This window comes from Megascapheus bottae, chromosome 21, assembly GCF_031878675.1.
Source record: "Megascapheus bottae isolate mThoBot1 chromosome 21, mThoBot2.hap1, whole genome shotgun sequence".
Classification (NCBI taxonomy): Eukaryota; Metazoa; Chordata; class Mammalia; order Rodentia; family Geomyidae; genus Megascapheus; species Megascapheus bottae.
Window position 1 is genome coordinate 12,951,804 of NC_143529.1, and position 23,710 is coordinate 12,975,513.

General features: G+C 37.5%; 1 protein-coding gene across 1 annotated transcript; it reads left to right on the plus strand.

Moving 5' to 3' along the window:
• Window positions 1-562: 562 nt before the first annotated feature.
• Icos (inducible T cell costimulator) lies at window positions 563-22,712 on the plus strand. Its single transcript, XM_090354360.1, has 5 exons — window positions 563-654; window positions 15,910-16,245; window positions 17,247-17,353; window positions 19,156-19,240; window positions 20,896-22,712. Exons 1-5 carry the CDS (start codon window positions 597-599, stop codon window positions 20,907-20,909), a joined length of 600 nt encoding a protein of 199 aa, XP_090210486.1. The 5' UTR covers window positions 563-596; the 3' UTR covers window positions 20,910-22,712.
• Window positions 22,713-23,710: the final 998 nt, after the last annotated feature.

Below are 23,710 nucleotides of genomic sequence, written 5' to 3' on the forward strand. Positions count from 1 at the left end.
GTGTGTGTGTGTGTGAGTTAGAGATTGAACTCCGGGCCTGGGCACTGTCACTTAGCTTTTTTTTTTCTTAAGGCTGGTAGTCTACCACTTGAACCATACCCACACTGTAAATATTATTTCTAACATACTTGTGATACTCCCCTTTCAATTTCTTCAATAATTTCATCCATTTCTTGTCCTATGCAAAGGGTTTTTCCAGCTCTGGAGCAAAAATTCTAAGGCAGAAATGTGGCTTATTCACTGTGTGAGTATTTGTTGATCCTGTTATTCTCCGACCCAGAGGTACTTTGGAACAAAGTGCTTCTAAAAAGAAGAGAGTGTTGCTGAAACCAGAATATGGGTAAAGTTTTCATTTGTCTTCATGACCATCAATAATCGATGGATGGTATACTTCACTCCTCTATGCAAGAACGCCTCCCTCCACTGCTGGCATCAATGAAGAGACAATCCCTTCACTTGATGGGAAATATGACACTGCACCAACTCCCACAAAACCCACTTCCTTTTCAGCAAATAAAAAGAAACAACTATGAACACGAGCGCACATCATTCTTCTTGAACACGGTAGGAGAAGGCTGCATCTGCTTTTGGCAAACATGAGGCTAGACATCTGGTATTTCTTGGTCTTCTGCTTCCAAATCAAAGTCCTAGCAGGTGAGTGGACATTTAGAAAAAAACAGAGAAATCAGTTGCCAAATATAAAAAGGATCCTTTTAAAAACAGGAAATGGTTTCAAAACAACCCAAGCAGATGGCTAAAGGTATTGTCTCTCCCATGTCACTGTAGATGGCATTGGGTCTGCCTTGCTATCTTTGGTAGTATATTTTAACATGAAGAAATATGTTCAAAGACCATTAAATTTTAAAATTGTCTGCTTGGAGTTATCTGCCAGTAGATAAAATAGAAGAGAAGCTTACTATTCTCAGCAAAAGATGAAAGACATACTGACTTGTGTCAACAGAATGAAAACCAAATAGCTCTGTCATTTGGACTGGGAATAATTCTACGGAAGAAAATAAAAAGGGATGGCTTCAAAAAGAAGGATTTTGATTTAATTCTTACCTGGATAGTATATTGTTTGAAATGTATAGGCTGCCATTGGGGTTTTATTAATACTAGATACCAGGGTTCCTCAAAAGGCCAAGCAAGAGTATATGATTAAAAATACTCCTCTACTATGTTAAAAATTATTCTACAATCTTTTATTCTTTCTCTTGGATGGCATATGTCAGAATTTGTATGAATTATTTAAACAAGGATATCTATAAGTTATTATCTGTGTTTCTGATGCTTCTTATTCAACACATTTTTGTATGGTTTTTCTTTTCTCTTCTTTTTGAGTCCTCTTAAGACTTGGGTAAATGAAGTGAAGTTAAATGGGGAAAGTTTCATTAATAGAAAATGTACAGGCAGAACTTCTGGTAGGTATAATCCTATATAGAAACCTATTTTTCCAGAAGTAAATCTTAGTTTCTTCTCAAAAAAATCAAAACTAAAATGAGATGAATTCAGAATTTGATCTTGTACTGTCTTAAAGTTACTTGAATGCTCTTAAGTAAAAGAGAAATGAGGTTCCATTTGGAATCAATCCCAAGAATAAATCTGGGCTGCCTACTTGTTTAACCATGTCTTTTCTTCAGTCTCATGAAGTTCTTTAGCAGCCTGAGCGCTCTACGAATAACATTAGAATAGAAATTCATCCATTCATTCATTCCCTCACTCACTTGTCCGCTCATTCATGCAGCACAGAGTCCCTGCCACCCAAAAGGCAATGTGCTCGCTGCTGTGTGAACAACTATGAGCAGCACCTGGCACGTGCTGCTCTTCTGAAGCAAACTGAATGCTAGGGAATGAAGCAAGCCATCCCAGTAACTGGTGCCAAGTACTGATGAAAAAGTCAGTTATATGAGAGAATTTGCCAGGGAACACGGACAGGTGGGGTGAGTGGGTAGCTGGGGTTTCACTGAAGTCTTTTCTTAGGAACTGGCACTAGATATTTGAAAAACAAGGAGGAATCAGTGGAGAAGAGAATACTAGGAATGAAGGAAGAACATCGTGTAGAATGTAAAAAGTAAACACAAAACACTGGTGTCAGGAAAGAATGAAGGCAGAAGGACTGGAAGATAGAAATAGCCCAGAAAGGGAGGAGGATAGGGGCAGGGAAGATGAAGCTGGAAAGGAAAAATCAGACACTAGACTACTTAGACCATAAAGATTTTGGATTTTCTTCTGAGAACTTTTGTATGAATCATGGCAGGGTTTATTTGTGCTGATGGAAATCATTCCAGTATGTCAAACCCACTGGGGGAGGCAGTTATGGTTATTGATGGCATGTTCAAGATAGCTGAGTTAGCACTGCTGATATTTCTGTAGAAGGATGGGTCCAGACTTACGTTGCATTATTACAGGTTACACACTGATAAATAACTGAAACTTCAGGAATTATATTTACCTGGGATTGCAAATCAATACGAGCAAGGATCATTCTTACCACACAGAAAATCAAGTTATGTGGTGTTCTACTTGCCAATCAATCAGGTGGCAAAACTGGTGGCATGAGTGGCTAAAAAGTGTAATAGAGAAAATAGCAGTCACCATACTCAAAATAAAATTAGGATGTACAGATGCACCAGGTCCCATTAAAAAAACCAAAAACCCAAAGACAACAAGTCCAAAGATCTAAATTCAAGTAAACTAAGTACTTGTACTTTCTAATACAAAGTTGAATTTGGAACCTCTTGCTTACATATGCTCTCTCACTTAAGCCATACCCCTAAGGCTTTTATATGTAGTTTGTTTTACTGATTAAGGTCTTGTAATAACTTTGGCCATGCTGGCTTGGAACTCTGAATGTCCTCTCTCTATTTCCTGAGTATTTGGGACCGCAGGCATATCATGCCTGTTTGTTTTTGAAATAGGGTTTGATAACTTTGCTTAGGCTGGCTTCACACCATGACCTTCTTGCCTCTATCTCCTCAGTAGCTAGGATTGAAGGTGTATGTCATCATACCTGGCCAGTTCTGGTGCTTCAACTCTAGGCCTGGGTCCTATCCCTGAGCTCTTCAGCTCAAGGCTAGGGCTCTACCACTTGAGCCACAGCACCACTTCTGGTTTTCTGGTGGTTTATTGCAGATGAGTCTCATGGAGTTTTGTGTCCGGGCTGGCTTTGAACTGTGATCCTCAAATCTCAGTCTCCTGAGAAGCAAGGATCACAGGCATGAACCACCAGTACCTGGCTCTGTGTCTTGATATTCCCAGTTTCTGATGTATCTCAATGCAACATTTCATGATGTCTTTGAATAATTCTGGAAGAGTTGGAGACCCTGTCTTGCGAAGAATCTTGGAAGAAGGTAAATCCCTAATTGTATTTAAAAGGGCCTCTTTTTAGGCCTTACTAGCATGGTGACCTGGTGTATGATCTGCTGAAAGAAAGACTTCTTTCTAGTTGAAAGTCTGTTCTTCGAGTAATATAGCAAACACAGCTGAGTGGGAATGGTGGAGGGCAGAGAGTGCCTGAGAAATGCATGTGTCTCATGTCATGTTCAGAATTCTTGGAAGCTTGGAGGGCACTTCTTAGGGCCTTGTCTCACTGGGTCTGACTGAAGCAGCCATTCCTGAATATCACACACCTGCTGGACAAGCAGCCATGGGGCATGGATCCACCTGCAGAGCTCAAGATAAGTCTGTGGATTTGAGCAACCTGAATTCCTTTCAGTGGTTCAGGAGTTGGTGGTGTCCTGAAAATACCCCTTCCAGTATTTATGTTGTATTTAAAAAAAATCCCAAATTACCAGTCTTGAAAAAAAAAACATTTTACGTAGTTGTACAAAGGAATTGTCATTAAACAAAGCAGTTTATAAATACAATGCATCTTGGTTAATGTCAGTTCTTTCAACATTCTTACACATCCCTCTCATTATTTTTGATAGGTGAGTTGAAGGCATTTCTCCTCCACATAGCAAACTTGATTTTGGTCCTTCAATATTGATTACCACTTATGTTTCTTGACTTTATTCCTGCATTGTAGCCAGTTATTTTTCTTTGTTGTTAAATCTTTTCTTCTTCGTTCTCTTCCCTCCTCCTTCTCCTTCCTCCTTTCTTGACATTTTGTTAACACAATGAAATTTCTTCTTAACTCTAGTAAAGTTAGGAGGGTTTTCTACCATTCCTTACTAAGTCAGAGTCATGCTCAGAGGATCTTAACTGAACATTTATTTATTCTTTTTTGGTCAATGTTGAGGATTTTTGTCAGTGTTGGTATTGCATATGCTAGACAAATAGTCTCCCACTTAACCACATCTCAGCCCTATTAATTTATACTTGTGTTGAAATAAATATGAGAATCCCTTCACCTGGTGTACTCTGCTCTCTGCCCCTGCACTGAGATGAGAACTTAGAAATGTTCTTCCCTTCCCATTTTCATGCAGCTACCTCCCCGTCCTCATATTGAGAATCTCTGCCCCATACCTGGGTTTTATACAAACGGTTTGAAATTTATAGTGGCAGTTCCTTGCTGGGTTTCCTCTAACAACATTACTTTCCTGTTTCATGACTCTTTCCTTGACATCCACATCACCTCTCTTTAGTGACACCACCATTGTGGACATCTGGCATCTGTCTTACAACCTCCCTTCTGATAAAGTGTTACGGTCTTCAGATCCATCTGATGCCCTGGATCTCAGCACAGGGGAAGCTATCTTTATTTTTTTCTGCTATGATATAGCTGATAGCTTTTCTAGGACAGGGATTCTTCCCGCAATGTTGTCTTACTTCTGAGTAGACTGGGGATTTTTACCTAGTATCAGCAGGGTTAGAGGATTATGAGTGAAGAATTCTTGTTTTTTTTTAAGTAACTTACAACAATAACAACATCTCTTTCCAATTCTGCAGTTTTAAAAGCCATTTATTTAAATATCGGTATCCAGGAATCCCACCAGTATACAACTCTGTATCTCTGTGTGTTTTTGTTGGGCCCTTTTAATCTGCATACTCAAGCTTTATCTTCATTTGTATTTTCTTAGTCCTCTCTTTTCTCCTACCTTCCCTCCAACTTTCTAGAGATGTCTATTATTCTCATGTAGGACTTGAAATTCCGGAGTCTCTCATCTTTAATAAAATAAATGGTGCTTGTAACTTGGGTTACTTAACAACTCTTTTAGATAAAAAGGAATCTAAGTTATATGTTCCCACTTCTTGGTTAAAACAAAATGCAGTTGTATAGGGAAGATTTAACTTCTCATCAGTTTTAAGATCTAACTTCTCATCAGCTTTACTCACAGTAAGAACTGTAGCCTTGCTTGACTTGAAATACACAAAGTGAGCAAAACTTATAATGTGTGACACCCTATTCTAAAAACATCAAGTTTTATATGTAAAATGACTTGTGAGGCTTCCCATTTTTTTAAAAAAATGTGTACTTTAAAATCATTTGTAGACTAAGATAACTAAAGAAAAGGCCACATTTTGGATAGGAGTGTTACCATTGAACTTAACTAATTGACAAACTGTGTCATGTGGTACTTTTTAGTTAATTTATGCAAAAATAAAACATTTTGGAGACTGGAGCATATGTAAGTATAGATTCTGAAACCATATGTCAGTCAAAAAAGATTTGTTTTCAGGGGTTTGGACTCAGAGGTGAACCAATACAGACAAGGATTTGCAAGTTTCAAAGGAGGTTGGGAATTGGGAACTGTCTGTGGGCCAGACATAATATAATGCTCACACCTACTCTGCTTGAGGAAAAGTGAAGGAGAAATAGTTTGTCCCTGAACAGGTGGCAGACTCAGTAACATGGATTCAGTTCACAACTTTTTTTCTCATATAACCTGTCTGAGCCACACTAATGGAGATACAGCACTTTCCAGAAGTCTGGAAAGATCTTTTAAAGTAATTTTCTCCCAATTTGAGAAATCAGATTTTGTCTTTTGCAAGTTAATGCTAACATTGTCTTAGGACTGTGCTTGAGGAATCCATATTCAGTAATGGCACAAGTATTCACTGAACTCATAATTAAAGGTGTGTTTTTTATTGTGTACTATCTACTGCTAACGAACAAAAATCCCATAGAAGTGTTTGATAACACTTATTTAATTGTAGTGGAAGTTTCTTATCTACATGAGTTCATTTCTGTACATTTCTACAGGCAGATAAATTGCAAAGCAATTACTGGGAATTAAGACCGTCAGAACAAGGACTCAGACTTCTTTCAAGTTTCAATACACAGGGAAGCTTAATATACAATGGTTAATGAATAAATATCTACAGAAATTTGTGTGAAGCACAAATAATTGCATATCAAAGAAATGTTTTTTTTTTTTAATTTTTTTGGCTGTAAGCTATAACCCTTTCAGGCTGGGAGTTTGGCCTAGTGGTAGAGTGCTTGCCTAGTATGCACAAAGACTTGGGTTCAATTCTTTGGTACCACATACATAGAAAAAAGCCAAAAGTGGTGCTATGGCTCAAGTGGTAGAGCGTTAGCCTTGAGAAAGCCCAAGGACTGTGCATAGGCCCTTAGCCCAAGCTCAGGGTGGCTGAAAAAAAATATATATCCCTTTCAATCACAGAATATATATGTATAAAAATACTCCTCTAAATATTTGTCACAAAAATGTGTCCAATGTACTTTGAAGGAGAAGAAATATCTGAAAATCATTATATTTAGTTTAATGTTAAAAGCTTCTTATTTCATAGAACTCCCTTTTAGATCTTAAGCTTTAGTTTCTTTAAATTGAGAGTTGAACTAGATAATTATGCAAAGAAATTCATAACATATGCGGTGTCTGGGATCCACTGTGTAGGTTTAAATTATGTACAGCATATTGCTGTATTATCTTGGGCCAGTTTCTTTGGCCTCAATTTCCCATCTAAAAACATAGGCACAAAAATAGGCAATCTGACTTAAAAGGTGGTTATGAGAAGAAAGTGTACTTAACACAGTACCCTACACATAAGAAGCACTAAATACTTACATGTGGTGGCTAATGATGCTGTTATGTGGAAACTCCTGAAATCTATTGGGGTCCCAAGAATTAGCTGGCATCATTCAGTTTCAATCTTTGCCTGTGAATTGGAAAATAAGTGTTTCCTAGCACATGGCAAATAGTGTCTCTTGTTTCCATTCCTTATTCCTCTCTTTGGCCCATTCTAAGGACATTTGCCAATGGTATACATAGTTCCCATATTCTCCAAGCTATCCATTACAAATAGTTGAGCATCCACTGACACAGTTTCAGGTCTTGAGGTTATTTAGACAACTTTGATGCAGTCCTTACCAATGTAGAGATCATGGCCAAATGAGTAAAACAAGAACAATTACTTGAATTATGAATGTGTCCATCTGAGCAAAGCATTATTAAGAGGGTAGAGTTAGGACTCTGGGGGAATCTAAGGAATACCCAGGAAGAGATGAATTGACATGTAAGAATGGATCTGAAAGAGTGAATGAAGGTGTTTAATCAGATAAAGAGGTAATAGGACATTTTAGTTTGTGGGAGGAGGAGCATTTCAGTGAAAAGAATGGCCAGACATTTCAGTGTGGCTTGAAGGATTGTGAAATTATTTTGTGTCATGCCAAAGTGATTGGATTTTTATCTTATCAGCCACAGGGAGACTTTCAAACAGGAAATGGAATGGCTCTTCAGAAACTCAATCTTGGGAGCCGCTTAGAGGATGTACATGGAAGAGAGAGCCTGATGTCAGGAAGAGGTTCACAGGTTCTGCAGATGAGGGAGAGAGGGAAAAGACCTGGATTAGCAATGGAAATAGAAAAGAAAGATGAAACTCAAAGATGTATCCATGAGCTGATGTCAACAGTATTTAATGACCAATTGGATGAGGAAAGGCAGGGAGAGGGAGAAAGGAAAACTGAAGGCCATAGGTTACTCTAGTGACTTCTTAAAAGAAAGAATGAATATTGAATTCAGTTTGGAAATGCTGCACTCCATATGTTAAGAACACATCCAGAAAGATATACAGAGAGGAATGAGAAATAAAAGACTGATGAGCCAAGCTGTAGATTGAAAACAAATTAGGTTTTTACAGTATAAACTAGGCTAAAGGTATAAAACAATCCACACAGCAAACTTGGCATTCATGTGTACGAAATACTTTGCCCAGAAACTGAGAAATAAGGAGCAGAGTATACATTGAGGAGTGTGGATTAAATCTCTCTCCCTCCCTTCTAGGTTCACTTAATCTCATGTGATTTCACTAATAGGATAATTTTAAATCAATGGTAATGTAATAACTAACAAAATTACTTATTTGCAAATTAATTACTTGCTGAATATTGCTGCAGACTTTTATAACACCTCTGGGAATTTCCCCATTTTTCTCAAAGAAAATAACTTCTAACCAAAGAAAATGAATCTTTCATTTTTCTTATTGAACACATTTAGAGAGCCAATATATTTTTTTTTTGCATGCCTTGGAGAGTTCCTCAGTTAGTAAAAGCAAATTCACACTCTGTGTGTGCGCGTGTGTGTGTGTCTTCCTTTTGTTTTTTGAGGGGTGGGGCTTTATCTTCCTTTTTCTTCACATTTTGATGTTCTTTATTCTACATATTTGGAATTTAAATTGGATGGAGTTTATCTTGCCAACCCTCCTACATCTCTAGGCCCTATCACTTCTTTGGATCAAAGATGACTTTCAGTCATAATAGAAATATCTAAATGCTACATATTTAAAAATCTACCAGCAAAGGATCTAAAAGTATTAGATGGCTGCTTCATTAAAAGAATGAATTATTTTCATGGAAGGTGAAAAAGTGGCAAAAAGCACAATTTTAGCAATGCCAGAATTTCTTAGTAAAAGATCAAATGTCACTAAAATCTAATGTAAGCATTACAATTATTAGAACTTCAGTTCTCACATCTCATTCTCATGCTGTGATAAGCTAGGGCTTATCATTGTTTGAGTATAGAAAATGTGTCTATTAAGCACTACGAGTAGCTGTATATTCAGGAGATCTTATCTTTCTATCACTCAGGGACTTTTGTGGTTAGAAGTCTGAGGTAAAGAAAATAAAGTTACACTGCTAATCTGTTTTGCGTCCTTCTTGCATTATGTGAATTCCCTAAATGTTTTCTCCAAAGGATTTTCAACCAGGAATAATACAGCTGTCAGCAAAGTGTTCTAGCCAGATTATCTTCTTTTTCCTTTTTTTAATTGTATATATCCTTTATTATCTTTAACTAGTTGTATTAACTAGGCACCATTTAACAAAGCAATTTATGAATACGAGATAACTTGATCAATGGTATTCCTTTCAACATTCTTACTCCATCCCTTCGCTCACTCTTCTTAACTTTGTAGAATATATAGTTAATTTCTGATGCATTCCCCTCCTCTTCTCTTCATTAGGCCCCTTCCCCCTCCCCCCCACCTCTACTTCCCAGTGTTTTATTTCGCTGAATTTCATTTTGCCCTTCTAAGGAATTATAAATTTGAGTTCTTCCTTGAATCTACTGTATTCGTTGGAAGGTCTGATTCTAATCTTGAAAACATTATTGGTCTATTGACATTAATAATAATATTATAAAAATCATAATAGCAGTTAATACAGTTAATAGGGTTGAGCTCTACTGGCATTCAATGTGATTCTAAATATGTTGTACCTGTTGGCTAGAGTGAATGTTATTTAACTATTCCAACAACAGTAACAAAACAGATATGGGTAGCAAAATATACATTTATACTTAACATTCAGATTTTTTATTTTATTTTATTTTTGCCAGTTCCTGGGGCTTGAACTCAGGGCTAAGTGCTGTCCTTGGGCTTTCTCAAAGCTAGAGCTTTACCACTTGAACCACAGCACCACTTCCGGCTTTTTTAATGTATGTGGTACCAAAGAATCGAACCCAGGTCTTTGTGCATCTTAGGCAAGCACTATACTACTAGGCCAAACTCCCGGCCCCTTAACATTCAGATTTTAAGACTCATAACCAGGATATAAGCACCGTGTGTGTGTGTGTGTGTGTGTGTGTGTGTGTGTGTGTGTGTGTGTGGTTAATTGGGGATGAGGCTCATGCACTTTCCCACCCAGGCTGGCTTTAAATGGTAATTCTCAGACCGCAGCCTCCTGAGTAGCTAGGATTATAGGTGTGGGACAGCAGTGCCTGGCTTGCAGAAGTGCTCTTGTAAGTGCTTTTAATTTATTTTTAAGTGCTAAAATACATATCATGGTGTTTATATTGCAAGCCACCAATACATTTATAATCATCTAGGTCCATCCGAGCTACTGTAGGCCCAGGACAACTTGTGTCCTAGCCCTAGATTGGGTGAATTTAATTACTCTACACTTTGGAGAATCTAAAGAACCAACTAGGCTTAAACTTTACAGGAAAAGGACAAAAAGGTCATCATTCACTTCAACTAGTCTTTTTGAGCCCGGTATGCAGGTTCAAAGCCCTTTTCCTTAAAGTTTATACAGATAGTTTATCCTAGAACCTGATACATCAGGTGTCAGGTGACTCATATGCATGATTATATAGCTTTATGTATTTGTTTCCAGAAGAAAAACAACATATAGTAGCTAACTTGGGGATCATATCCTTGCTGTTATAGAATGCTGGCACGAGATTAACTTTTCTGGCTTCAGTTTAACTAGATAAGACTAAATGAAAAATGTACAATGACAGTGTTGATCTGATTATTTCTAGGACCCTTTTTCATTCTTATATTCAATGTATTATCTTTCCATATTTGCAACATCACTGAGTTCTATATTTGCATTTGTTCATCTATGCATGCATCCTTTCTAGCTCATAAATATTCATTGCAATTTGCTATCTTCTCTTTGCTATTGTTGATGTTATGGATGCATCTGCAAATGTTATGTGGGGGTAATCAGACAATAAACAAGTAGATAAATAAACAGAGCAGTCATAAATATTTTATGCCTTAGATAATGTGATAGAAAATGATCTGGTGTCTCTTTGGGTTGGATAACTTATGGCCTGGTCACTGAAGAAGTGCCATTATTCTTGAGTAATGAAAAAGCTGCATCCAGGTAGGGATCTGAGGATGGATAAGAATGGGCACTAGGGAAGGCTAACATTTAGGCTGCTTTGGTAGTCTCAGAAAAAAATAATAGTGATTTGAATCAGTTGTATCTGAACTGGAAAAGAAGTAGGGAAATTCTGTTGGACATAAACAGAGATACACAAAAGGAAGGCTTTCTGCTGACAGATTTTAATAGTGATTCTCTAAGATGGGGCTGTTAGGGACCACTGTATAGCATCGGGCGATGACCTGCTTCCATTGGTTGTTGCTAGAGGTACTTTGGCCATGGATTGGACCAAAAAATCCTTTTGACCCGAGGCAAATACTTTAGTGTATCCGGGCCTTCAGTGCGTGGCACAAAAGACTCACTGCTCTAGTTCATGAGTTTGTATGGTGCTGGGAAGTGGTTGAGTCATAGTACAGGAAATTAAGAATTTTAAAGGTGAGGGTGTTTATAGGATGCTTGAAATATAGACAATAATGTAGCCAAGAATTTACTAGATATGCAGATAGCATGTATGGAAAAGTAATGAACATATGAAAGACAATGGGAGAGGAGATATTTTGAAACAAGATTTTATATTATAATACTTATAGTACATTTATCTATTATATTATCTATAAATATTATATCATATGCACACATGATATTTATTATAATATTTAAAATACGTTTATTATAGTAGGTGAAGGAAATATAAATATGAGAGAAAGGAAGAAACAGCAACAGCAAGAGATGGATGATGGGACAATAAAAAAAATTTTAACTAATTGTGTACAACAGAATTAATCAAACAAATTTGACATCCCACCACTCCAGACAGACAGACAGTGGTTATAAATACTAATGGTTTCACCCAGTACTCTGGGTTGAATATTAAACTCTGAGATATGAACATCCAAAGTGAGTGGAGAAAAGAGTCTAGAACCTTCTGTAATTGTAAGATACAAATGTATTCATATTTCCCTTAAATTGTCTTATCATTTTCACTTGATATTATTTTTCTGAATGCTACTAAAGAATAAGGAGAATTGCTATATGTCAGCATACCTGCTCTTTGAGTGCTAATGTAATCTTGAGGAAACATCATGACTGAAAACATTGAAATTACAGACTTGAGTTGTCTAACAGTTTTTCCTGAGATAAAAAAATTAGATATACGAAAGCTTGACCCTTCTTATCCCTGCATTTCATAAAAAAGAGAACCCAGGCAGATTTTAGGTTATCACAATAATTAAAAATGAATCATGTAGTGTCCACTTAGAGAATCCTATTGATTTCAATGGCACAGAGCAGCCAGACAAGCAAAAGTTAACTTTCCTAACCCTCCTAAATACTTTTGTAGGAGCAAAAAGATAGTCTCCTTTATTTTAAAATTTCCTGATTGATTGGTATATCTCATTGAAAGAGAAAATAATGGAAGTTGGCTTTTTTCCCCCCCAAGGAACTCACCAAAGGGCAAAGTTTTATCCCTCTTGGTTGCTAGAAATCTCATCCTTAATCCACAGAAAATAACTTTTGGAAAATACTTCAAGATAATTTTTCTTTTACTTCTCTGTCTCCCAATGAAAGTGGCACCCAGGCACTACTAGTGAGTCCTGCTAGTGGGAGAGCCAAAGTTTGCTACTGGTTTTCTTGGAAATCATGGCGTTGTGTTCCCACCATTACATCTCACCTTCTGTTGGGTTGTAGGTCACCAGGTGTGCTCAAAATGAAGAAATTGCTGCCACAATAACCCTGAGAAGAAGAGCATGCTTCTTGTTTATTGTGTGTACATGTTGGCTGGCCACAGACACTTTTGCTCCAGGATCTGTTTGTGGTTTACTTGCAGTCATTCTAAAGTCTCTGGGAAACTTGCTCTAAACATGTCTAAAGGAACTGAGAACCAGTCTTCTGATCTTATCTTCCTCAGCAGAGGTAGAGCCAGGAACATCAAAATAGCAGCAGTGCAACTTAATGCACTACAGAAAAACAATTCCGCAGCAAACTGCCCTTCCCTTTAATAGAAAGTACATCGCCTCTGCTGCATGGAGCTAGTCCTTTCCCCTTTGCCTTTTGTATACCTTCTTTTCCTTTTCAAAATAAAACTCGCATTATTTTCTTTCTGTATATTTGGATCCTTTTTTGAAAATCTGTGAAGCAATTCAAAGTCACCTGAAGTGATTTTAATGTGTCTAATAATCTGCACAAAGGTCAGATTACTTCTGGTTTAAATGTTGTCCAAGGATATAACTCTTGGAAAACAAAACTTATCAAGGAGAAAGTTTTCTACTAGATTCCTTACCTTGCAGAATCTAAAAACAAAAGTTTGAGCCTGGAAGAACAAGTGCTCTAGAACAAAAAGTAGCTTCTAAAGTCTGCTTATGACTCTGGGTCCAAAATTCAGGGCTCTGTGTCTGTTGTTTACCTCTGCAATTTTCCTTTTTTGAGGTCTCCTATTTAGTCCTTTTATTATTACTTTTAGACATTTGTTCTACACTTGGTTTTGTTTTTGAATAATTTATATACTATCACTAGAAACTGTAGTATATATTTTTTAATCAACTCTGAAAATCTTATCTGAAAATCTGTTCTTTAGGAATATAAAAATATTAATGAAAGCCTAGAGATGTTAGGAAAAATACATGTCTAGGAATCCATAAGCAAATAAATATATTGGGGGATACACAAATGGTTACAAATGAATTAATAAGCCAGAAGTCATGTTGTGGCTCAAGTGGTAGAGCTCTAGCATTGAGAAAGCCCAAGGACAGTGCTAAGTTCAAGCCCTGGGACTGGCACCAAAAAACCTCAAACAAACAAACAAAATCCAAAGCAAAGAATAGGCTAAAGCCTGAGAAAAGCAGCCCTAGGTAACTGGTACATGCAAGAGGCAGGGTGGGGCTACTGGGAGAAGGGTAGAAGAATGAAGGGGAGAAGGAGAGAATGTGGCCAACAATTCATTGTATATAACACAAAATTACAAAATTAAGAAGAGTAAGGGATGGAGTGGGTCAAGTAAGTGGGGGGGGGATGAGAATGTTGAGGGGTGACACTGATCAAAATGCATTGTGTCCATAAACTGCTTTGTTAAATGAAACCTCCTTTGTATAACTACTTAAAGATAAATATTTTAAAATAAAAATAAGTTATGGTACCCATAAGACATGTATGTGAATTAATGCACTTTCTATCTGGCAAATATCATGTAACCCTTTTACTAATTACAATAAAAAAATAAATAAATCCAGGGAAATAAAAAAAAAGTTATGGTAGCAAATCTCAAATGAAGTTAAGGAAACAATGTAGACGAATGGGTCCCCCTTCATACTGCTAGTCAATATAAATCAGAGCACTTCTTTAAGACACAACATGGCAGGATATACTGTTATAGTAATGTTTAAACATTTTGATTAAGTGCCATACTAATTCAGAAGGAAGATACTGAACATAACCCACTAACTATTCTTAGTGAATTAATTTAAATAAATTATCATGGATTAATATGGAAGTTCTGTAGATAGCTATGAAAAAAGGTAATTATTGGGCTGGTATGCAGCTGAATGGTAGGATACTTGCGTTGCACACAAAAAGTCTGGTGTACAATCTCTAGCATGGTTAAAACAAAGATAATGATAAAAAATAATGGAATGCTGATATATGCCATTAAATAAAAACAGAAACTAAAAGAGTATGTTTGCTATTTGAAATAAGATTATACGCAGTAGATAAAGAACAAAACCAAAGCACTATTTGTATTTCACTGAAAGACTGAACATGTTTTCTAGAACTTTTTCATGCTTATTTAATCTCAAGAAAAAAGAGTTTTGCAAATTTAATAATTTCCCCCAAACAATTTCAATATTAAACTTCCATGAATAAAAAGAATAAAAGAATCAAAAATAAAGAGCAATTTGCATTAAGCTAGTAGCTCAGAATCTGTAACCAGGCTTTAACCAATGTCTTCTTGTGCTTTTCCTGTAGCTCATAAAAACAATCTTGGTTACATGAGTTCATGCTTCATTTAAAAAGCAAAAAAAAAAAAAAGTAGGCAAAAATCTAGGGCTTTGCCATTATCATCAACTTTGATTCAGTTATCTGTGAAGCAGTTTCAGAAAATGTGTTAGTCTTGTATGAGCATTACCGAACAATAGTCTAATGTAAATATCTGCTTACATGGAATCATTCCACTTTAGCTTCAGGTATCTGCTTAAGATTTTCTCTTCCTTTCTTAAACATTTTTCCTCAAAGCATTTCTTGTTTAGCTAAGTGATATTTATGCTTGAATTGAAATTTTAAAAGTCACTCTTTTGAAAATGCATTTTCTGGTTTTTCAGTGAAAATGATAATCCATCCCATCCCTAGTACACATTACGTTATTCCTAACATCATTACACATTCTTTTGTTTGCCACCTGTCCCCATTGTGGAAGGGGGTTGAGACTAAATCTGTTTGACTCATGTTATCTAAATAATGCCATTTGATACTTAATATCTGGTGTATCGTATATTCATATGTAACAAGTACATTTCTGGGTAGGTTTATTTTTTCTAGAATGCATGCTCTATTTTTATGTTTGGATAGGAAGTTCTTTCATTTTGGTGCAAGAGATTTTTTAAAAGTTTTTATTCCTTTACTTATTTTGCCAGTCCTAGGGCTTGAACTCAGGGCCTGAGCACTATCCTTGGGCTTTCTCAAAGCTAGAGCTCTACCACCTGAACCCCAGCACCAATTCCAGCTTTATCTATGTATATGATACCAAGGAATCAAACCGGGTCTTCTTGCAAGCAAGGCAAGCACTCTACCACTAGGCCAAACTCTGGGTCAGCAATAGACTTTATGAAAAGAAGAAATTACTTTTATGTTTAAGTGTAACTATAGAATAGCATATCATAAAATGTCACTTTTTCTTTCTTTTTATCCAGGAGAAATCAATGATTCTGCCAAATATGAGATGTTTACATTCCACAATGGTGGAGTACAAATTTTGTGCAAATACTCTGAGATTGTCAAGCAGTTTAAAATGCAACTAAAGAAAGGGAAGCAGACACTCTGTGATCTCTCAAAGACCAAGGGAAGTGGACACACCATATCTACTGGGAATCTGAAGTCCTGTCAACCTCAGCTAGCCAACAACAGTGTCATTTTTTCCCTAAATAACTTGGAAAGTGATCACGGCTATTACTTCTGCAACTTATCAATTTTTGATCCTCCTCCTTTTCAAATAAAGATTATTAGTGGTGAATATTTGCATATACATGGTAAGTCATTTCTTTCATCCTTGGGACCTTAGAGGGTGTACATATTTTGACAGCTTTCTCCCTAATGAAGACAAATAAAGTCACCTTTTCTGTTAGAATTCACTTAGATATGATTGATAAGAAACCATTTTAATGAAGTACACAAGACATGATTTTTTAATTTTAATTTTTATTGGTCATAGGACTTGAACTCCGGCCTTGGCCATTGTCTCTGAGTTCTTCAGCTCAAGGCTGCTGCTCTATCCTTTGAGCCACAGCACCACTTCCAGTTTTCTGTTGGTTAATTGGAGATAAGTCTCATAGATTTTTTTACCTGGGCTGGCTTTGAACCTCAGTCCTCAGATCTCAGCCTCCTGAGTAGCTAGGATTACAGGTGTGAGCCACCGGTGCTCAGCTACAAGACATGATTTATTAACACAATAATAATTAATTTTTATTATTGGTAATATGCAATTTAACCACTTAAGACTGTTGAGCTAGAATAAGGTCATTTTATCTTTAAAATAGCCAGATTTGTGGCTTAGTGGCTATTGTCTCTATACACCTAAGTTATACAGTGCTTTGTGTTGGGTTTGTGGAATAAATGTGGTGATAAAAATCATATCTTTTGACTACGTGCTTATAATCCTAGCTGTTCAGGAGGCTGAGATATGAGAATTAGAGTTTGAAGCCAACCCGGCAGAAAAGTCAATAAGTCACTTATCTCTTGTTAATTAGGAAATAAGAAGTATGATTGGTTTGCAAAAATACAAAGAGGCCTCTTTTCCGTTAACCACATTTGTAAATATCCTTGGATGATCTTTTAAGGTCCAGTGTTTTGCTGTATTGTTGCAGGGTGGGTGTTCATTCACAGTCAATGGATTTCATCACTGTAATGAAGAAAGGCTTTATTTGGTTAAACGGCTCCTTTAAATATTACCAAAGAGCCTACACTTCAGCATAAGAGAGGAGATTTGATTCTCAGTGTTTTACATCACTGTCCTTTTTTTTTCCTAATCCAGAATCGCGGCTTTGTTGCCAGCTGAAATTCTGGTTACCTATAGGTTGTGGCGTTTTTGTTGCAGTGTGCATGTTTGGATGCATATGCGTTTTCTGGTTTACAAAAAAGGTGGGTAATTGATATCTTTTCTTGCATCTATTTTCCTGAGTCGTTAATTACTCCTCAAAAAATGCCAGAGAAATTTGAACAAGAAGACAACTCCTTTCCCCTAAGATACACATGCTGATGAAACTAATAACTTGGAATGGAGCTTGTTTCCTTGTTTATTTCATAGCCTAATTCATTCTAAAAAAGACTAGGTGGCTTACAGAAATATGATCTTACTACTCTTATTTAATAACAGGTAGAAAAGAAGGGCCAAAAGAACACCCATATTCAGCAAGGAAGTTACAATTTATAAATAGATGCCTCTGTTTTTTTTTAAAAAAGTTATTAAAATTGAGTTGTGCATAGTTGAACCTAACCCTCCCAGGAGTCTGGGAAAATATGAAAACAATTAGCTTTGCACGTCATTTAATTGTTATATTAAGAAAAGCAGTCTGTAAGTCTTAGAAGGTACCAGAAATAGAAATTGCTAACTTTTTTTTTTTTTTTTTTTTTTTTTTGTCAGTCATAGGGCTTGAATTCTGGGCCTGGGCTCTGTCCCTGAGCTTTTCAGCTCACGGCTACTGCCCTATCCCTTGAGCCACAGTGCTGCTTCCAGTTTTCTGGTGGTTAATTGGAGATAAGAGTCTCAAGGAATTTAGTGCCCTGGCTGGGTTTGAACCGCAATCCTCAGATCTCAGCCTCCCAAGCTGCTAAGATTACAGGCGTGAGCCATCATGCCTGGCTGAAACTGCTAACTTTTTTTTTTTTTACAGTATATGTTTTTAGACTCCTTATTTTGAAAAGAAACTGCTGAAAAGCTATTCTAAACAGTAAAACAACAGTGACATAAAAAAAACCCCTCTCTGTGGAACATTCATTTCTGTTGTCCACATTGCAAATTCTCAATCAAAGAACTTAAGTCCTTCTGCATATTTTGTGAGTATGCAAATATTCAGTGCCCTGCTGGTACTGGGCGAGGCAGGATGTGTATCTTTGCCAGTCTAGACTTGGTTTTTTGTTTTTAATTTAAATTTTGTTGAAAAGGTGATGAAAAGGGGTTACAGTTACATAAGGAAGGTAATGAGTACATTCTTCTTGAACAGTTTTACCCCTCCCTCATGTCCTCCCATTTTCCTCTTCTGATTCCCCCACCCCTTCAAGTTCATTTCCAGCATAGTATCTAGTGATTATCACTGTAGAATTGGTTTACCCTTTGTTTCACTGTTTCTGTGATTTCCCTTCCTTTCCCCGAATCAGAGAAAAATATACAAGGCAGAGAGTACAGAAATTAAAAACAGTGACAACAAGGAATAAAACCTCTTGTTTCCATTTCTTGGGGTCCATTTTGATAAGCATCATTTATATGGTCATATGCTCATAACTATTGAGACATTGTGATCCTTTCCTGAGAATATCCTCCTTTGTTCTTAGTGTATGAATGCTTAGAGTTCTGTTTAATCATTTCCAAGTGTAATTATTATATTTTTTATCCTTACTATTCCCTGGATTAACTTGTAGATTTATAGACTTTGAAAGGAGGCAAAGAGGGAAGAGAATGAGATAGGGCCCGCAATCTAGGTCTACAGGGGAAGTAGAGTAATCAAGGTAAAATAGAGGAAGGAAGTGCCACCAAAGACACTTTTAATTGAAAACCTTTCATGTTTTTCTCTTAGAATCTGTAGTGAGGAACCTAGACTCATTATTACACTTTTGTATGTCACTTTTACAAAGATTAGGAAGCAGTAACAACAAAAAAGTACAGGCGTGCACATGGGAAAGAACTCAAGATAAAACCTGTTCCTTACTTTTTCTTTTTCTTTCAGAAGTATGGATCGACTGCACACGACCCTAATAGTGAATACATGTTCATGGCAGCAGTAAAGACAGCTAAAAAAACCAGGCTTGCAGGTAGAGCTCCATTTGGGGTTTGGATAAAAAAGAGAATTCTTCAGATCAAACCTGGATTTTTTTTAAATACAAAGGAAAGTGTCCTTAAGACTTAATTTTAGTATTTTTTTCACTGTGAAAAAAATCTTTAAGTTTAGGTGAATTTCTACCATCTGAAGTACATTCAGTATGTGTGTAAATCTCTATTCAAAATAAACAAACAAAAACTTCACAGGCTGTGATTATAGTAAGAAAACCTTCCAGTTGATATTGGAAAAATTAGGATGGTTCTAAGGCTTCAGTGTTGAAAAATGTTATTAAGTCATAAGACAGGCATAAGACATAAGTTACTGAGTGAGGCCTTATGGGGATTAGGAGGATAGGTGGGACAATGAGACTGAGAGTAGGGAGAGAGATGGAGGCTGATACCACACGGGGGTGGGAGGAGAGACGAGAAAAAGAACTTGATAAAGATGCTCACTTATTTCCATGTAAAGCATGTGTAAGTTTGGAAAACTTGGATTGTTTCAAGTGTCCTAGTCAGATGAAAAAGAAGCCAAAAATACATCTCTGCCTCTTTTTAAAAATTTATTTATATTTATTTATTCATTTGTTGTTTGTTTGCTTGTTTATTTATTTATTTTTGCCAGTCCTGGGGCTTGAACTCAGGGCCTGAGCACTGTCCTTGGGCTTTCCTCAAGACTAGAGCTCTACCAAGTGGCTGTAGAGCCACAATACCACTTCCGGCTTTTTTCTATGCATGTGGTACTGAGGAATCTAATCCAGGTCTTCGTGCATGCTAGACAAGCACTCTACCACTAGGCCAAACTCCTGGCCCGCCTCTTTTTTTAAAAAGTGACAGAAATTGATATTCTATATCGTGACCCCTTGGGGTCTCCAGTTAACGTCCTAGATTTGACACTTGTAAAGAGCTTTGTTTGGTTAACTTACTACTGCAACATACTTCAACTCAATCATTGTTCTCATCGCAGTGCATTTTGACTTAGATTGCTGAAAGCAAATTCTGAGATAAGAACTTGAATCTCAGTAATTCATGTGAGAAGCGATCCCCAGCTGGGGCAGGGGGAATGGTGAAACAGACAAGACAACCAGGCAGGTCGGTGCTTAGGGTGCATTAGTCAAGCGCCAGCTTTGGGTTCCCAGGGCTAGACAGAAGTACAGGGCCTCCAAAAATTGCTCTGAAAGATGGCAAGTGGGGCATGTGGTGGGGGCATTGGCTTCATCTCTTCTGTTTGGAGGGGCCGCAGGTGGCATTACCTCTTCCCATCTCTGTGTTACACCTTGCGCTCACACTGAAGCTGTTCTCAAGTGGGAAGAGGAAGCCAGGTGGCAGAAGAGCAGTGACATGATAGACCCAAAGCAGTCAGCAGAAGCAGAATGGACCACTTAAGTAGCAGTTGGAACCAGGAATGGAATGGTTGAAAAGGAAGCATTTAGTCAATGACTGCTCTTAAGTACAGAATGGTGGGTCTGGTGAAAATTTCCGGGAAATGAGAAACTGGTGTGGGGTGTCAGAAAGAAGATAAGTTCAGATGGAGCATGCACCTGTGGGTGTGGTGATGTGTGTGTATACCAGAGCAAAATGTAAAGGCTTATTGAAGGGAAATGAAACATGGAGAGCTTTTTAAAGAATTCATGTCAAATTTTTGTTGCAGATGTGACCTCATAAGCTGGAACTCTAACTTCCAGGTATTGGCCCATTACCTCTAAACTTCAAGTGAGAAATTCCATTTCCTAAGACCACACAGCATCCAACTTGATGGTGATGTTTTGTTCACTGGATCGATGACTGCCAGGCAATAGGATCCCAACAACTGCCTCCGTATTGCTGACTTCTCAAAAACCAACATCCTCTTGCAATTAGTTAGAGAAGACCCAGCTCATGTGTGCTCAACAAACAGACCTCACTGGAGTAGAATCCTCTCATTCCACATCTGCTCCTAGCAACATACCAATCAGTAAAACAAACACATCAACCAAAAAAAATTTTTAAGACTGCCACGGGTATTCATCTGCAAAGCAAATGGGCAGCCAAGGACCAGCGTCTGTCCTCATTTTCAGACCACATCTTCTTTCTGTGGGGATGTGCGTGACTTTTAAAATCCGACAGTAACTGTCGCCATTTTCCTCTTTGAGATGTATATTACTCTGTACTGCTAGATGGATATTTGCACAACACTATCTTCCAATTTCTGAATTCCAGTTGACCATTCTGGCCTTCAATTTTCCTTTAAAAATTACTAATACAAGTCTCTTTCAACAGCCTGAAGCCGCTCTGCTTAGGGAGCTATGTCAACATTATTTTTTTCTTTGCTGTTCAAGCGTAGTTATTTCCTAATGAATATAATTTACTCACATTCTCCCTACAAGTACTTCTTTTTGCTCTGCAAAACATTTCTCCAAATTCAGTTGACTTGGTTGACATTAGTGGCAGGAAACATCAGTCAGAATCTAAAGCAACTTTATTTTATTATCCTGTTTTCTACCATTGTCTATGTTTCCATGGTGCTATTAATCACAAGCTTGGCTATTTTTTGTATATTAGATTAAAACTGCAAACAACCAAAACCATGTGTTTCCACCAAGCATTCTCCTCAGGGTAAGAATGAATTACTCACTCAGCCCACAAGTTCAAGTTACAGAAGATTGTTGCCAAACTTGGCTATGCAGCTTCTGGGCTCAACAGGTCAAAATGGTTCTGGTGAGACTGGATGGAGCTATAGGGCTGAGCTATTGCACGAGCTAGGACCAGCCACTTGTTTTAGGTTGAAGTTACCCTGAGAAGCCATGACCTCTCTGCATTTGTACTTCTGGGATTTGGAGAGAGGTCAGGGTACAAACCCTTTCCCAGAAACAATGGAGCCTGGAAACTAGCACTGGCCCTTTAAGGTAGACTCCTTTGGAATATTTTTGGCTGGAAAGATTCTTAAATACATGTACTATGAGTATTCTTTGCTAGGGAAATACCCTTTCCATTATTTCCTCATATACCAAGCTTCTGAAACAGCCAAGGTGTATACAATTTTTTTTTTGTAATTTCAGGAAAAAAAAGAAATTGTTTAGTAGTCTTAAGTTTGTAGTTACCTGTGCCCTACATTGTTTACTTTAAAAGGGAGACTTGGTCTCTCCTTATATATACTTAGATTTTGTGAAGCATGTATAATGCTGGTTGTGTACAGTACAGTACTGAACCTGTAATTTGAATCAAGTATGGTGTTCTCTGTTGTCCTCTGAGTTGGGCGACCTGGCGGCTTTGCCAAGGCAGTCCTCTCTGGATGGGGGTGAATGGGGAAGATGGTTTTCACGGTGGCCTTCCTGACCTGCCTTGTTGTCCCAATCTGGACATCCCTAATACAGAACATTTCAAATTTCTGTGAAATAAAAACTAGTTTAAAAGATGCCACCTATGGGGTCGGTTTTAAACAGCAGTAGAGTGAACAAATAAACCTTTCATAATGGGTTACTGAAAATACCTTGTAGTGTCTTCTTGGGGACAGGGAGATAAACACCTTAACCACCACTCACTAGTTCAATCTTGTTCTTAAAGGGTGCTGAGCATTGTGGGGGGGATGTTGCTTCTGTATGTATTTTTTTTGGAGGGGGCATCAGTAATTACTAGGATCTCTTAAAACAATCAGAAGCACAGTTAAAAGAACTGTTCTTTCCCTGTGGGTTTCTGAACTGACATCTGTTCACCTTTAAATAGTATGCACTTCCCAGAAAAAGAGAAAAGTGGCCTGGCATGGCTGTACATGCAAACGCCAGCATCAGTTGACTTTGGTACATGGTGTCCAATTCTTCTTCAGATCCCATGGGAGATTGTTTTTTTTTCCTCCCCTTGCCTCCATAATGTATTTAATAGTAAAAAATTCTGCTTAGGACCATTCTGCACTTTATTGCCTGGCACCCATAGACTCCTTTAGTTTGAACAGTTTCTTAGTCAAGAGTTCCTGGCCTTGGTTCTTAGTGAATGAAGAGCACAAGCAGTTATTTTATACATGGTCCCATCATGGTTGGGTCAACCTGACATTTCTCCCTGATTAAAGAAGTTCAGAGTATTTATCACGTATGAATATCATACGAGGGGTATTGCACTCTTTCAATCATACCCTAAAGTGCAGCTCACAATTTGGATTTGTTATGTTACTGTTGTTCATTTAATCGTTTGACTAAGGTTGTGTCCATGGAGTTGCTCCATTGGGAAGCAACTCTTTCCCCTCTTGCAGATTGTGGGAAAGTACTTTGGAACATTGCAAATCATCTTCTCCTTTTCAGCTTACTCGTTTGTTTGTCATTGCATGGTATTCAATGGGTATAAATTTGTTCCTATCATTAGTTATTTTCATGTTGAATTGTCCCATCGTGGGCCTGCAGGAGCCCAATCACACTAGTCCTCTTTTTGTATCCCATTATTCTTTCTGTATTTCACTGCTTTCCAGAACATGCTACTCCAGCCTCAGCTTGTTTTCC

What these genes read in the sequence shown, in the direction of transcription:
- Icos (XM_090354360.1), top strand. Translation starts at nt 597, where the DNA reads ATGAGGCTAGACATCTGGTATTTCTTGGTCTTCTGCTTCCAAATCAAA. An exon ending in TGAATATTTGCATATACATG is followed by an intron (nt 16,246 to 17,246) that starts GTAAGTCATTTC and finishes TTCCTAATCCAG; the next exon opens with AATCGCGGCTTTGTTGCCAG. An exon ending in TTTTCTGGTTTACAAAAAAG is followed by an intron (nt 17,354 to 19,155) that starts GTGGGTAATTGA and finishes TTTTTCTTTCAG; the next exon opens with AAGTATGGATCGACTGCACA.